General features: G+C 41.2%; 1 protein-coding gene across 1 annotated transcript; it reads right to left on the bottom strand.

Moving 5' to 3' along the window:
- Nucleotides 1–9,582: 9,582 nt before the first annotated feature.
- Nucleotides 9,583–13,052, bottom strand: ADRB1 (adrenoceptor beta 1). Its single transcript, XM_072424471.1, has one exon. It carries the CDS (start codon nt 11,649–11,651, stop codon nt 10,485–10,487), a length of 1,167 nt encoding a protein of 388 aa, XP_072280572.1. The 5' UTR covers nt 11,652–13,052; the 3' UTR covers nt 9,583–10,484.
- Between the last annotated feature and the right edge of the window lie 1,379 nt (nt 13,053–14,431).

Here is a 14,431-nt window from a genome sequence, read left to right as displayed (position 1 = left end):
GGGCAGAAATATGGGAGCTGCCATTGCTGGCTTGTGTATAAAGGTGACATCTCCAGAAATCATCCTGATGTACTTGGAACAAGAATGCAGCAATGAAGTCTATGAAGGAGTTCCAGTAAATCACAGTCTGTGTGAATCCAGGGATCAGAATGACAACCATTAGGGCACTCTGATCTCCGATGCTCTGGAGTGCTGCTCATGCATTGGAATGATTGAACCAGTGACCACCCACAGGGTCCATTAGAGAGTCTTCAGGGGAACTGGTCACACAAGAATAGAGGGTCTACAGGGCTAAGGGATGATGTACGGTAAATTATATTGAATGATACCTTAGACCAATTATCCTCAACCAGGGTCCCATGAAACCCTTGGGTTCCTCCAGAGGATGTTCCTTGAGCAATGAGCAGTTTGGGCCCTTCAGGTCCATTTAGGTGGCTCCAATGACTTCCTTGGCTATCTGTGACATTCTTCCCATTGGCCAGCAATGTAAGAGGAATTAGTCCCACTGACCACCATACTAATATACTGTGATCTGTGGATATAATTATAGAAGGGGTTCCCTGAACACCTAAAAGTTATTTCAAGGGTTCTCCCAATTTCAATAAGTTGAGAAAGCCTGCCCTAGATGTTAATGGGCATTTATATCTTGAGGTGGGGTAAGTAGTAAGGGTTTGCCAATTACCTGGAAACCTAAAACTTACACAGGGTTGAGGATTTTCTTGCTCCCCCGTAAAAGTCCATTGGGTTCTTGGAAAGCCAATCACTAATGATGTTGGAAGAAATGGGGTGAGTCACATGATACCTCATTCATTGAGTACGGGGCAGTTGTTTTTGCCCCCAGGGGTAGACGAAGAAGCTTAGTGGTTATGACCGGCCGGTGGGGAAGCACAGAGCCATTTAGATGTCATCCAGTTCACACAGCACAATCATTATTGGCTTTATACGGACGCCATGTCTCGCTATGTAAAGCCAGCCCAACATTCCATAGGAAGTGGAAGGTATTTCAGGAATGGCAGACCATCGAGGTCACCACTTGACGCCATCAGGACCCAGTGATAATGCTTAGGGTCCCCTTAACCAAACACGGGAGCCCGATCCTATATATTGCACAGAAGGGCCATTGGGGGGGGTCCTCATGGTGATGTGACACATTCCATAATATCACCACCCCCCCCCCATACAGCGTGGTCTGGAGGCTATATCAGTCTATAACACCTGATAATCTCCACATACAGCCGGGGATATTTCTGCTGTCATGACTCGCGCTGAGAGATGTAGTGAGCGCTAAATATCAGACACAAGAAATTCCATAAAATTCCCAATTAGGCTGCCAGCACGCAGTTTCCAGGAAAATCTGCCAAGTTTATTTTTCTGATTCCTCTGGTATATTCCCAACTTAAAAGAAGAGCTAAATACCTAACTTCTACAACTATAGTTTAATGTATATATGGTGGGATCTGGTATAGAGAGCCTGTCATTACCTTGCAATTTACGTCAAAATAACAGCAATATCATTTTTCAGAATGATAAATGCCAACCATGAGTTAGTGACTTTGTCTAGGCTGAGATGATTTTATCAGTCTGCTGCAGGCAGAAGAACACATTTCCTAAGTCTCTTTACCCCAGTAATTGGGTTCCCGCAGCTCCCCCTATAGGTGGTAAAAGTTTTTGTCCCAATACCTGAGCCTTGAAGTCAGGTCAGCTGGCAGAATTCTCAGAATCGGACATTTCTTGGTGTTTCCAATGTTTTGCATTGCGCTGTAGGTCCACTTGCTGGTTGTTACATCACTTCTGCTAAAGGCGGCCAGAGAGCAAAGATCACATGCGGATGAACACATGAGCATTAATATTCTTTTTTTAGACAGCATTTCCTTTTTTTATTCTTAATTTAGCCATTTTAATTTTAAGAAAAGCACACTTGCTGTATATATATGTAACACACACACACACACATATATATATCTACATATATATATATATATATAGCAAGGAACATATAATAACAGTAATTATTCCGGCTATTACTGATATTACATTCTATTATTAGAACTTGTAAAGTTAATTAGATAAATAATTACAATGTAACCCAAATACATTCATGTTTATACTTTGTAATGTAGATCGTGCAGCGGGTGGTGAATCCCCATTGATCGCTAGGGAACGACCGTACGCTGCAGTGAAAGTCACCTGTTTGGAAATTGTCTGATCGATCCCCTCCTGTAATTAAATTTCTTTCTTATATAAAAGAGCGAAACTCTTGGCACAACACAGTATTGATAAACAGAGATAATTATATATTACATGTCAATAGTGCAAATTAAGATGAACTCCGCCTAACCTGACATGCAATAGAATACATTGATGTAATGAGAGAGGGTGCCAAGCTGTAGGGATTGGCCATGGTATAATTTCTATCTGCCACAATAACCTGACTGAACAAGCTTTTATCAAGAATGATCCCAGTAATATTAAGGAATTGTTCCGATTCCTCCAGCACAATACACCTGGGCACTGATGAAGGGGCAGGTGAATCTGTGAACCGTGTTTTAATGGTGACATTTACACCTGGACTGATCCCTACAGCTTGGCATTTTCATCCCTTTACTTTGCATAGACCCTGGACCCTGTCTGGGTTGGATGTGAGAGGTTATAATAAATACCTGTGAGAGTTGCACTGATACAAATGATACATACTGTGTCTAGCGACGGGTCTAGGACCCTATCACATTGTACTGTGCCCATTATCATGATGCCACCTGGTGAACACATTGGCCCTGATTTATTAAAGCTCCCCAATGGTGGAGAGAATACACTTTCATCAGTAAAGCTGGGTGAACCAGCAAACCTGGAATGATTCTGGTCCAGAATTGAAAACATTTACTAACAAATAGCAAATGACTTTTAAGAAATCCATTCCAGGTTATCTGGATCACCGAGTTTCACTGATGAAAGTGTATTTTCTCCAGCCTTGGAGAGCTGGGTGATCCAGCACACCTGGAATGGTTTTGGTAGCAAATAGCAGGTTTGCAGGGTCATCCAGCTTCACAGATGAAAGTGTATCCACACCAGCTTGAAGAACTTTAATAAATCAAGGCCAATGTCATGAAGATTGGTCTACCATCATCTTTTTGGGAACAAAATGTAAAATTGTAATTACACCTTCCTATATTTTCCTATGGTGATGCATCTTCATGGCAAGGTAGATTGGAAGTAAGAGAGGACAAACAGCTGAGAACTAGAAGGCAAGCTTTCTCCAGGGAATCATTAGAAATAATGTACCCTTAAATCATCAGTTCTTTGCACCCCAAAACTGCGTTCTGGTAGCCATCATCTGGGCAATAATAGAATATGCCGCCATGGAACCGAAGCATCTGAGAAAGAACCAGGCATAGAATGGTGAGGGTGGTTCTTGACTAGACAAGGCAATAATTTGCAAAAATATATCTTATTAATGATTCAAAACTAGGCAAGGGTATAAAGCAGGGGTGCCCACACTTTTTTGGCTTGCAAACTACTTTTAAAATGACCAAGTCAAAATAGTCTACCAACAATAAAAACTTGGACTCGATACTCCTGTGCGTGATAGAGTTCATAGGGCTCCGCGATCTACTTGCGTTGCCTTTGCGATCCACCTTTTGGGCACCCCTGGTATAAAGTGGGGAGATGGTTCATGAAGAACCAAGTACTAGAGAAGAAGATAATGAAGATGGGTTATGATGAAGAATTTGGTACTGGAGTAGGTATGACTTATGAGGGTGGCTCAGGATGTAGAACCAACTATTACACAAATAATAACTGGAAAACATGGTCAACAAGTCAATGATTGGTGAAATTGGTTTATGATGAAGATCCAGGTACCAGAATGGGCAATAAATGGTTAAAGTGGTTTTTGATAAAGAACTAGCTAATGATTGGGGAGGGTAGTTCTTGGTGAAGAACCAAGTACTAGACAAGACAATGATTTGCAAAGGTGGCTCATAATAATGAAGCAAGTACTCAACAAGGTACCAATTGGTGAAAGTGGTTTATGATGAAGAAGCAAGTGCTAGAAAGGTTAATAAAATCAGAAAAAGTGGTCCTTGATGAAGAATCAAATATTATTTTTCATATTCAGGCTGTAGAACCAACTATTACTCCAAGTATTGACTGGCAGCAATGATGAAGAACTAAATACTCAACAAGGCAATGATTGGTGAAAGTGGGTTATGATGAAGAAGCCAAGCACTAGAATAGGCGATAAATGGCAAGGGACCTGATGAAGAACCACAAGCTAGACTGGGTAATCATTGACAAAAGTGATTTCTGATGAAGAATGAATGATGAAGTTAGATTAGATAATGGTTGGCTAATGTGGATCTTAATGACCAATTAGCCCCTTTGCAGTTTTCATTGTCAGTCTGGAGAAAGCTGGCCATAACGTTTCCATGACTGACTGGGTACCTAAGTCTATACATCTTCTTAAAGATAAGTTAGGTCCGAACAAGAATGTTTACCCCTAATTCTTCATGGATGCATATTTTTGGCTAACTGCTATATAATTAAAAACAAACAGGTTTTTCTGAACTTCCAGTTATGGAGAGGTTCAAGATATCAGAGTTATAATTAACTAAGTTTAGCCAAAAGCAGCAGAGCTTGTTTTACATTGCAACATAGCCGTTTGGAGGAAGCCATCTCCTTCTGCAAATCCCAAACCGGGAAAAAAGTGCATGGAAATCCTTGCCTCCTCTTTGGAAAAAACATGAAAATGTACAATGGGAACACTCCCCCCTTCCCCCTCCTTTTGTATTATATATCACTACAAATGCTTGTGGAATTCTTTGGAGAATAGAGCCAGTTACATCCCATTATCCTCTGAAGAAGCCAAAAAAGGTGAAACGCGTCAGTATCTGAGGTTCCCGATCCAGGATGAGAACACACATCTTTTGTATATAAGTGTTTTCAATTTTTGTGACAAACTAAACCTTGTACAGTATTTTGTAACACTGAATTACTGCCAAGGAAAACCCCCACTTTCTTAAACCTCTTCCTAACTAGTAAAAAAAACCTGTTTGTTCTTAAACATAACCAACCATGGATAGGTATCAGTAATTTTTGGTTGTCATCTCTTACCTTCATAGCATGATAACATTGGTCAGCATCTTTTCCACCCTAGAGATCCATGGTGAGTGTGAACACTTTTTGTTATGAATACTTTCTGTTATGTTGCTTTATATTATGATTTAAGGTTCTGTTTTTCACATTTCAGCAATGTACAAAGGCCAACTGGCAAAACATCAAGGATTATGTATTGTGAAACACACAGAGTATACCTACAGAGAAAACCTACAATGTATGAGTGGAAAGATTCCACAGGTAACTGAATAATAACCCCAACAGAAAGAATAATAGTTGTAACAATCATAATTACAACAATAACAGATGCTTTGATAAAAAAAGAAAGAAAGAAAGAAAGAAAAAAAAGAAAAGAAAAGAAAAGAAAAGAAAGAGAAAGAAAGAAAGTAAAGGAAAGAAGAGAATGAAAAAGAAGAGGAAAAACAGAAGAAGAAAGAAAGAAAGAAAGAAAGAAAGAAAGAAAGAAAGAAAGAAAGAAAGAAAGAAAGAAAGAAGGAAGGAAAGAAAGAAAGAAATAAATAAGATGAAAAGGAAGAGGAAAACAGAAGAAGGTAAAAAAGAAGAAGAAGAATAATGAGAAGAAGCAGAACATAAAAAGAAGAGGAAAACAGAAGAAGGTAAAAAAGAAAAAAAAAAGAAGTAGAAAAATTAAAATCTGAAAAAATAAGAAACAGCAAGAAGAAGATTAAAAAGAATAAGAAAAGGAATATGAAAAAGAAGAAGGAAATGAATATGAAAAAGAAGAAACAGGAAAATAAGGCAACCATTGCAACAGTATTAACTACTGCCAGATGTGTATGGACATTTACAGATCACATGTAAGTGTAGGAATACTTTTATAAGGACATCATTATACTATTTTTAGTGATTGGGTTTAGGTACACAATATAGACACATATGATACCCTGGGGTGCACCGTTCACAGGTAAACCTTCCTCTGATGTGTGGGTCCCCTGTGTCACCCATTCCTATCTCTGTCATAAATCTCTTCATCCTCCCAGCTAATTTCAGAGATACGCCATACGTCAAAGGCGTAAACGCAACGCCGGGTAATATCAATGTAAATTATATTTCTGATTTTTAATTATACACTACACTACCTCTGTCGCTTACAGCCAGCCCCGCTGCAATGTTAACACTCTCGGTGCCAGAGCAAGGTGCAGCACATGTCTAAGAGATATAAACCCAATCACTTAAATCACAGAATCCTTGACTTATATATATTTATAAATCACTTGCATGGTGCCACACATTAATGTGCATTGCATTAAGGTAGGGCATTTATTCTGATTGGGCTGCCAATACAAATAAAAGACCAAAAAATAGACATGTAGCAACACAGCAAAACTCGACACATTAGTATATTACCACACATTGTGGTGTAGTGTAAGATGTGTTGCATTGGGTTTCATTCAAAATAAATTCAGCATGAAACCCACAACATTGTAGGTATGTTTCCCCCTTGAATCTGCAGTGTTCATTACAATATTCCCTGGTGATTCTGCCATAGAGGTCTATATTCAGGCACTTCCTGGTATAGGGTGACAACGCTATATCCAAATAGAATATAAGCTGCGACAGATAAAACTGCTCATATATGATATTTGGAGGCCTCAACAACCTTGCTAATTGAATCTATAGATTATGTATAGCTGAAAAGTTTTTTACATTGTATGGGCCAGCACTGACAGCAGCTCTTATACACACAAGTAACATGAAGTTATAGTGACAAGAAAATGATGAAAGGGGACTGCGGGGTCACAGGGGCTGTAATTGAGATCACAGAGCTAAGCGCTTCCATTTGTACCCCGCACACAGCAAATATTCCATATATATGTGCCCAATATTCCTGCCACACACAATGCTATACAATTTAATGGTATCATTGTACAAATCTCTCAGCAGATCACATGAACAGCAATGCCATGCAAACACAGAGATACCAAATTTGTGTGTTCTTCCCTTCTTAAATGATATTATTTGGCCCTAGACTATGATAGCGACATATTACACTATATTGATGTCTGGATAAGAGACATACGGCAGCAGAGTGATATGAGAGATATAAGCAGCACACCCCCATTGTGAACTAACTGCTGATCATCTGGTTGTTCTGCCACAAACCTTTCTTTCCTACCTCAGATGTTCATGGATGTTTTTTTTTAATACTGTGATCAAGTTGGACAACAAATAGCATAATATTATAAGACTTTTCAGCAAGTGTCCCTCCTGATAAAGCAATTAAAGCGAAACGTGTTGAAGACAATGAATAAAAGAACATTTTTATGTCTTTATAATGTTATCGTAAGTACATGATATCGTTTTAAATTTTATAATTAAAGTGTGTAATAAAAAACACATTTTATTCTGTACTATTAAAGTCCCACGATTGTTGTTAGTGGATTTGTATATTATTAGGGATATGGTACTGTAATATGTGGATCCATTATTATTTATAATACACAGTATTTATATAGCACCCATATATTATGCAGCGCTGTACAAAATCTATAGCTGTCCCTCAAAGGAGCTCACAATCTAATGTCCCTACCATAGTCATCTGTCATTATTACAGTCTAAGGATAATTTCGGGGGGAAGCCAATTAACCTAACTGCATGTATTTGGAATGTGGGAGGTAACCCATACAAAGACGGAGAGAACCTGCAAACTCCATGCAGATATTCCTGGCTGAGATTCAAACCTGGAACCCAGCGCTGCAAAAGCCAGAGTGCTAACAACTGAGCCCCCGTGCTACCCGTACATTACTAGACAGTACTAGATTGTAAGCTCTTCGGGGCAGGGTCCTATCCTCCTGTTTTACTGTCTGTATCTGTCTGTCATTTGCAACCCCTATTTGATGTACAGCGCTGCGTAATATGTTGGTGCTATATAAATCCTGTTTATTAATAATAATAATAATTACATATATTATATATATAATATATTATACTATAATTATATTGTGAATGCCACCAAGTGATTGCACACTATGCTGCAAACTATGCTGGTGCTTTAGCAATACATGATAATAATACCATAATAATAATAATAATAACAATAATAATCTGTATTTACATAAAGCGTAAAGAAGAAATCTAAGCCATCCCAAAAGGTGAATCAATCTTTCTGCATTTATCTGTATTTATGAATTCTGTATGTATCAGTTTAATAATATTATGAAATGTCATGTTTGCTTTGTGTAAGAATCTAACAATATTACATTGTATCACCATATAATATAAAACTGCTGGTTCTGTACAACTGGAATCATTTCTGCTTATTTGTTCTATCAGCAGAAGGAGATACAAAGTGACAATGGCAATATGATACATTGTTGCGCTGCTCACAGTCCCTATATATGTGCTATGGGGCCCCTCTGTGCCCACCCAGATGTGCAATGGTTAAGGGTTGGTTAACCCTTCCCTTATTCAGATAGAGCTTACAAGCTTTATTCCATTTCATAGCAATATTCTGGTTATCAATAATAACACATTGTCCATCATTTTCAGCTATTGAGACTGTCCTGTTCTTGCTACATAACCCTGCTTTTCATCAAAGTTATAAAATTACCCCCAGGACAAAATCATCTGACATCATCCAATGGAAAACTCTCACTGTGGCCAATCGCCCAATCATTGGAATAAAAAAAGAACATTGGGTGCAATGTGAATGTTACAATATTACGCTATAACATGATCAGGGAATATTGATCACTTTCTCACCTTTCACCACTACATATCATACAGATATCAGTGTGAATCTGATAGAAAATTGGTTGTAGAACTGACACTGCTGGCTCCGCAATCAATGAAAAGAACAATCTTTCCGGATCAATGTTTTTGTTTTTTTGGGTACTCCTTTTTTTTTAATTATTTGATTTTATTTCAGAGTTTTTTTTCTTTTATCGAACATTTAATCTATTAGCACATTTTGATTAGTAAATGCCTAGCTTTAGCCCAAGGCTACAATGGAGATTCAATTTATTTTCTATTGAGTGAAAGATTTAACTGTTTGGTGGCTGATTCCTTATTCCCAGTGAAATCAGTGAGTTGCTTTTGATAGGATGGACATCAAATAGGGAGAGAGATTTAAACAAATTCCATATTGAGATCTCACTCTTTGCAGCCTGAGGATTTTCCTATAATCCTTATATTGTAATATTAAAAAGAATACAACAAGAAAGTGAGATTCCCCCTGAGACATCACTGGTGAATCCTAACAGTGTATGTCCATGCCTGGGATATCAGTGCTGGGCAAACATTGCAAACAAAGAGTTAAATACCTTCATTAACTGGCATTTTCCATGGCATGACTTTTATCATTTGTAGGGAAAAAGAAAGATTTTCACTGGTATAGTCCCTAAGACAGGACAGAAATGCTGGAATCTGTAGTTCCACAGGCCAGGGACGTTGCATAGATTTAGACTGTGATTAGAACCACAAGTACCAGCATGCAAACAGAGACTGGAATTCAAATGATTGAAAGTATTTATTAAGATAAAACATAGTTACATTTTAAGTCCTACATAATACTGTACCAGATGCCTTGTATTAACCCCTTCCTGGCCTGTAGACTCCCACCCATAATGTCCGATATACGTTAAACTGTTCAGTCCCTGAATATTGGAAATATCCCACCAGAACCAACATATGGGACAAGTTCTGGCTGCTGGGCTGTCCTGTTTTCCTGCCTTCACTACTTGGTCAGCCAATCATGTAAACTAAGTTTCAAGCCCCTGATTGGTGCCTGCTTATCCCAGGTCAACGACCCAAAGTAAGTAGTGAAAGCAGGATCAGAAAGACAGCCCTGCCTGGTGTGCTTTAAAAACAAGTCAGCAAAGAACTCCTGTATATTTCTATCCTGACAGACTCCCTTTAAAGTCCTGTTTAATATAAACATAATATTCCTTTGTGCAATGTGCACAACTTGAGGTAGACTTTTTTGTCACTAAACCAATAAATTACAATACAATAAAATGATCATTTTAGCACAAAAAAGAAGAAGCTCTGCACTTGGAGTGCAGACTCAACTCTTTTAGTGCCAGAGGATGGTTTTACTGTCCCAACATTTAAAAAGAGGAGAAAAGTGCAATTGGAGGAACAATCCAGGTAACCTGGGGAGTGTTATGTGCCATGATTAGAGTCTTGTTGTTTTGCCCTCTGTTGGGCGCAGTCTTTAAACAGAGGCTTCCTTTAGATTGTAGAGGGCAAATAAAGTGTTTTTATATCCCTGAGCTTCCTGTAGTCAATAAAGTGCTCAACCGACCTCCCTGCAGTGTTAAAGCCCCATCCAGCACCTGTGTATTACCAGTGCATTGCCCAGCTTCAGTAGCACCTGCTCCATATAACCATATTGGCACCCTTTTCCCATGCTAGGCTGGCTCCAGAGACTGTTGGTTTCCATTAAATTCAGACCATGTCCCCAAAACATTGGTGGTGTCCACGGAAGTGGCAAACCCACCAGATTGTCGGGATAAATCACCTGAGACATGTAACCTTCTATCTGCCTTCCTCGGGCAACAAAGCAGCTTCTTAAAGGCTTTCCTGAAGTCCGGGCTCCTGCAATAGATAATTGGATTAAAAGCAGAGTTGACGTATCCCAACCAGTTTAGGAACAAGAAGAGTTTGTCAGGGATGAGGTTCCTGAAGAAGACGTTGACTATATTGGCCAAGAAGAAGGGTAGCCAGCACAAAGTGAAGGTGCCCATGATGATGCCCAATGTCTTTAGGGCTTTGTGCTCCTTGGCCACCAACATTTTGGAAAGTCTTCTCCTGCTGGACCTGACATGGTGGAGAGGCTGGTTGTGGTGGAACCGACCTTCACATTTGTCTATCTTCTTCATCTGTTTCTTGGCTTCCTTGAAAACCCGAAAGTAAACAAATATCATGACTACCAAAGGGATATAGAAGGAGATAATGGAAGAGGCAATAGCATATGCCTGGTTGGTGACAAAGTCACAGCAGCCCGGATCTTCATAGCAGCTCAAGGCCTCTGGGTCATTAGTGTCCCTCCACCAATGCATCATGATGGGGAGGAAAGACACTAGTGCAGAAATGGCCCATACAGTACAGACAATACCCTTTGCCCTGCCCTTGGTGAGAAGGCTCTGGTATCGGAAGGGTGAGGTGATGGCAATGTACCTGTCTATTGCAATGACGCAAAGGGTTTCAATGCTGGCAGTCACACACAACACATCCACTGAAGTCCAAAATTCACAGAAGGTAGAGCCATACATCCAGGTGCCACTTACAACAAGGGTAGCCCCCAGGGGCACCACAAACAAGCCCATGATGAGGTCAGCGCAAGCCAGGGAGGTTATGAAAACATTGGTCAGAGTTTGCAGACGCTGGTTCTTAGCTATGGCCACAATGACCATGATGTTGCCCATCAAAATGAGCAGGATGATGATGGACATCAGAATAGCCATACCAACTGTCCACTGCTGGGACATCTCTGATAGGGGCTGCATGGGGCTTGGCACTGTCGGAGGTTGGCTACTCTGGTTCTTGCAGTCAGGGGACACCCAGCCATCCCCCATTGTAGCAGCAAAGCTTAAGGGATCAGCAGGAGAGGGGAGGCAGGTGAACCATGTTAGGGCTGTGCTGAGTGGCAAGGTAATTGTAGAACAGTTTCCTGGGGAGACAATTGAAGACAAAACAATGCACCACCTTGGGTTGATGGGTTCAGGACCTCTTGGGTGGGTCACTCTTTGACCAGAACTAGTGGTAGCCCATACACTGATATCCTGATCCTCACAGGTGAAAGTACAAGGTGCAGAGCTGTTGCACTTGGCACTGCCTACTGTACTGTACTGTACAATGAATTGGGTGGCAGAACCCTTCTGTCTTGGATAGTCTGTGATAAATACGCAGTTCCTGGTTCTGGTATCCCTAGCACTGGATAATGTACAACTGATGACAGCAGGGGATGCACAGACAAGATTACCCAAAGAGCTTCTGTTAGCAGCAGTCCCCTTCCCCCTCCACCTGGTACTGGCTGATGCACCAGGAGCAATGTGGATGCCACCAGATCCAGTTATAGGAGTGGCTGCTATTCTTGTGGCACCAGAAGTAGATCTGGAGTCTGGTGATTTCCTATAGAAGATATAATGATCAGTTAGGTAGGTAGTGACTCTAAGCCATGGGTTCTCCTGTTTGGTAGAAGTTACAGACTTCTGCCCAGAGTAAGCAGCTGGTGACCTTGTACAATGACAAGTGTTTGGAGTGAACTCTGGGCACCTGTGTCTGGCACCTCTGTGCCCAGTGTGAGCAGCTGGTAAGCTAAAGATGAGAGGGTTGGCACTGACTGGTACTCTGCTGGCCCTACTCCTGTAAGTGCTGCTCTGCCCTGTGACAGCAGGTGATGAACTTTCCTTACAGATGCAGAAATCAGCTCTGGTAGTGTGCCTGCTGGTGGTTGTAGTTACCCAGCTCCTGGGAGCAGTCAGGCTGGCGCAGTGTGCAGGTCCTAGGCTCCTCTGCTGGCTGTTAGAAGCTCCAGGTGTTCTGCGACCAATCAGGCAGCTGTGGTGTCTGTTCTGCAAATTCCACTCCCAGGCTATGAAGACAAGAGTAATTGCAGAAATGCAAAAATCAGTCTGGCAGGTGCTGCCCCTGATGGGGGTTGTAGCTGCAGAGTCCTTGGGATCAGCCTGACAGGTGCTGCCTTTGATGGGGGGAGTAGTTGCAGAGTGCCTGGGATCAGTCTGGCAGGAGCTGCCTCTGATGGGGGTTGTAGTTGCAGAGTCCCTGGGATCCACCTGGCAGGTGCTGCCTCTGATGATGGTAGTAGTTGCAGAGTCCCAGGGATCAGTCTTCCAGGTGCTGCCTCTGATGGTGGTAGTAGTCCCCCAGGTGCTGCCTCTGATGGTGGTAGTAGTCCCCCAGGTGCTGCCTCTGATGGTGGTAGTAGTCTCCCAGGTGCTGTCTCTAGTTTGCAGTTCTCTCCTCCTGTTGGAGCTCAGCATGATTGTGAACTGTGCAGCTTCTCCAGCTCCCTGCTCACCTCCCCTCCCTCCTGCTGCCCCTCTCAGCCAATCAGGGGGCAGGAAAGGAGGAACTCTGCATCCAGCCCCGCCCGTCTGTCAAATTCCCAGCCAGCAGCGATCGTCAGGGAGAATAATGTGCGAACCGAAATTATGTGACGTCATAGTGCAACACAAAACTAAATCTGCTGACATCACACACTTCAAAGGGGTCACTTCCAGCAAAGTTTGTAAACACTTTAAATTACACTTTAAATCCTCCAAAAAGGGGCAAATGGATATCATTGTATTTATGTGTTTAACTTTAATAATGCGAAGTGGAGAGTCTGTAATGAATTTTTAATCCATATTCAGTTTGACAACCAAATTTAAAGTCCATACATTTGTTGGCTCTGCCCCCTGGCAAGATAATGCCCCCTGTAAAGATAATGCCCCCTGATAAGATAATGCCCCCTGTAAAGATAATGCCCCCTGATAAGATAATGGATAAGATAATGCCCCCTGTAAAGATAATGCCCCCTGGTAAGATAATGCCCCCTGTAAAGATAATGCCCCTTGGTAAGATAATGCCCCCTGATAAGATAATGCCCCCCGGATCCCCTTATAAGATAATGCCCCCTGTAAAGATAATGCCTCCCGGTAAGATAATGCCCCCTGATAAGATAATGCCCCTTGGTAAGATAATGCCCCCTGGTAAGATAATGCCCCCTGCAGAGGCAGAACCCTGGCTATGAGATCCTGGGTAGAACTTCACATCAGACAAAGGCTGCAACAAAGTAACAATTTGGAAACTAATAGAAAAGCTTTGATTGGTGTTCTGTTCCTCAGGAATCATCCAGAGGAGTGCATTGCTTTCAGCACCTGGAGATTGCTATGGGACCCTATGGGAGAACCCTGCACCCTTCTCCCCCACCACCAGCCACCTATCCATTAGGTAAAAGCTTCATAGGAAGTTAGATATCTTTGCTGCTGAGACCTTTCAGTGAACTATCAGACAGTTTTACATCCTTACATTGTGTATATTAGACAAGTGCATCATCCTGGTCATCCTAGGTGCATTGGGCACCATTTATAATAATCACAAGACAATGATCATTATAAAAGTGATCCCTCTCTGCAGTAATGAATGCAAATAAAACACATAAATGTAAATTGCTCCTCACCAGCCAAAACTTTATTTCAATAGATTAGTATGGAATAGAATGATGGTAGCTGTGTGCCTTCAGACTGTCTCACTCTGATTGAAGTTTTGTCCTGCCTTAAACAGAACAGGAAAAGGGGAAACGCGATGGAGATCCGTTCTCATTTGTTAACACCTAATGATAACCGCCATG

The sequence above is a fragment of the Pyxicephalus adspersus genome, chromosome 10, assembly GCF_032062135.1.
Source record: "Pyxicephalus adspersus chromosome 10, UCB_Pads_2.0, whole genome shotgun sequence".
Lineage (NCBI taxonomy): Eukaryota > Metazoa > Chordata > Amphibia > Anura > Pyxicephalidae > Pyxicephalus > Pyxicephalus adspersus.
Note: the sequence above shows the minus strand (reverse complement) of the source record. Positions and strands in the feature narration are given on the sequence as shown.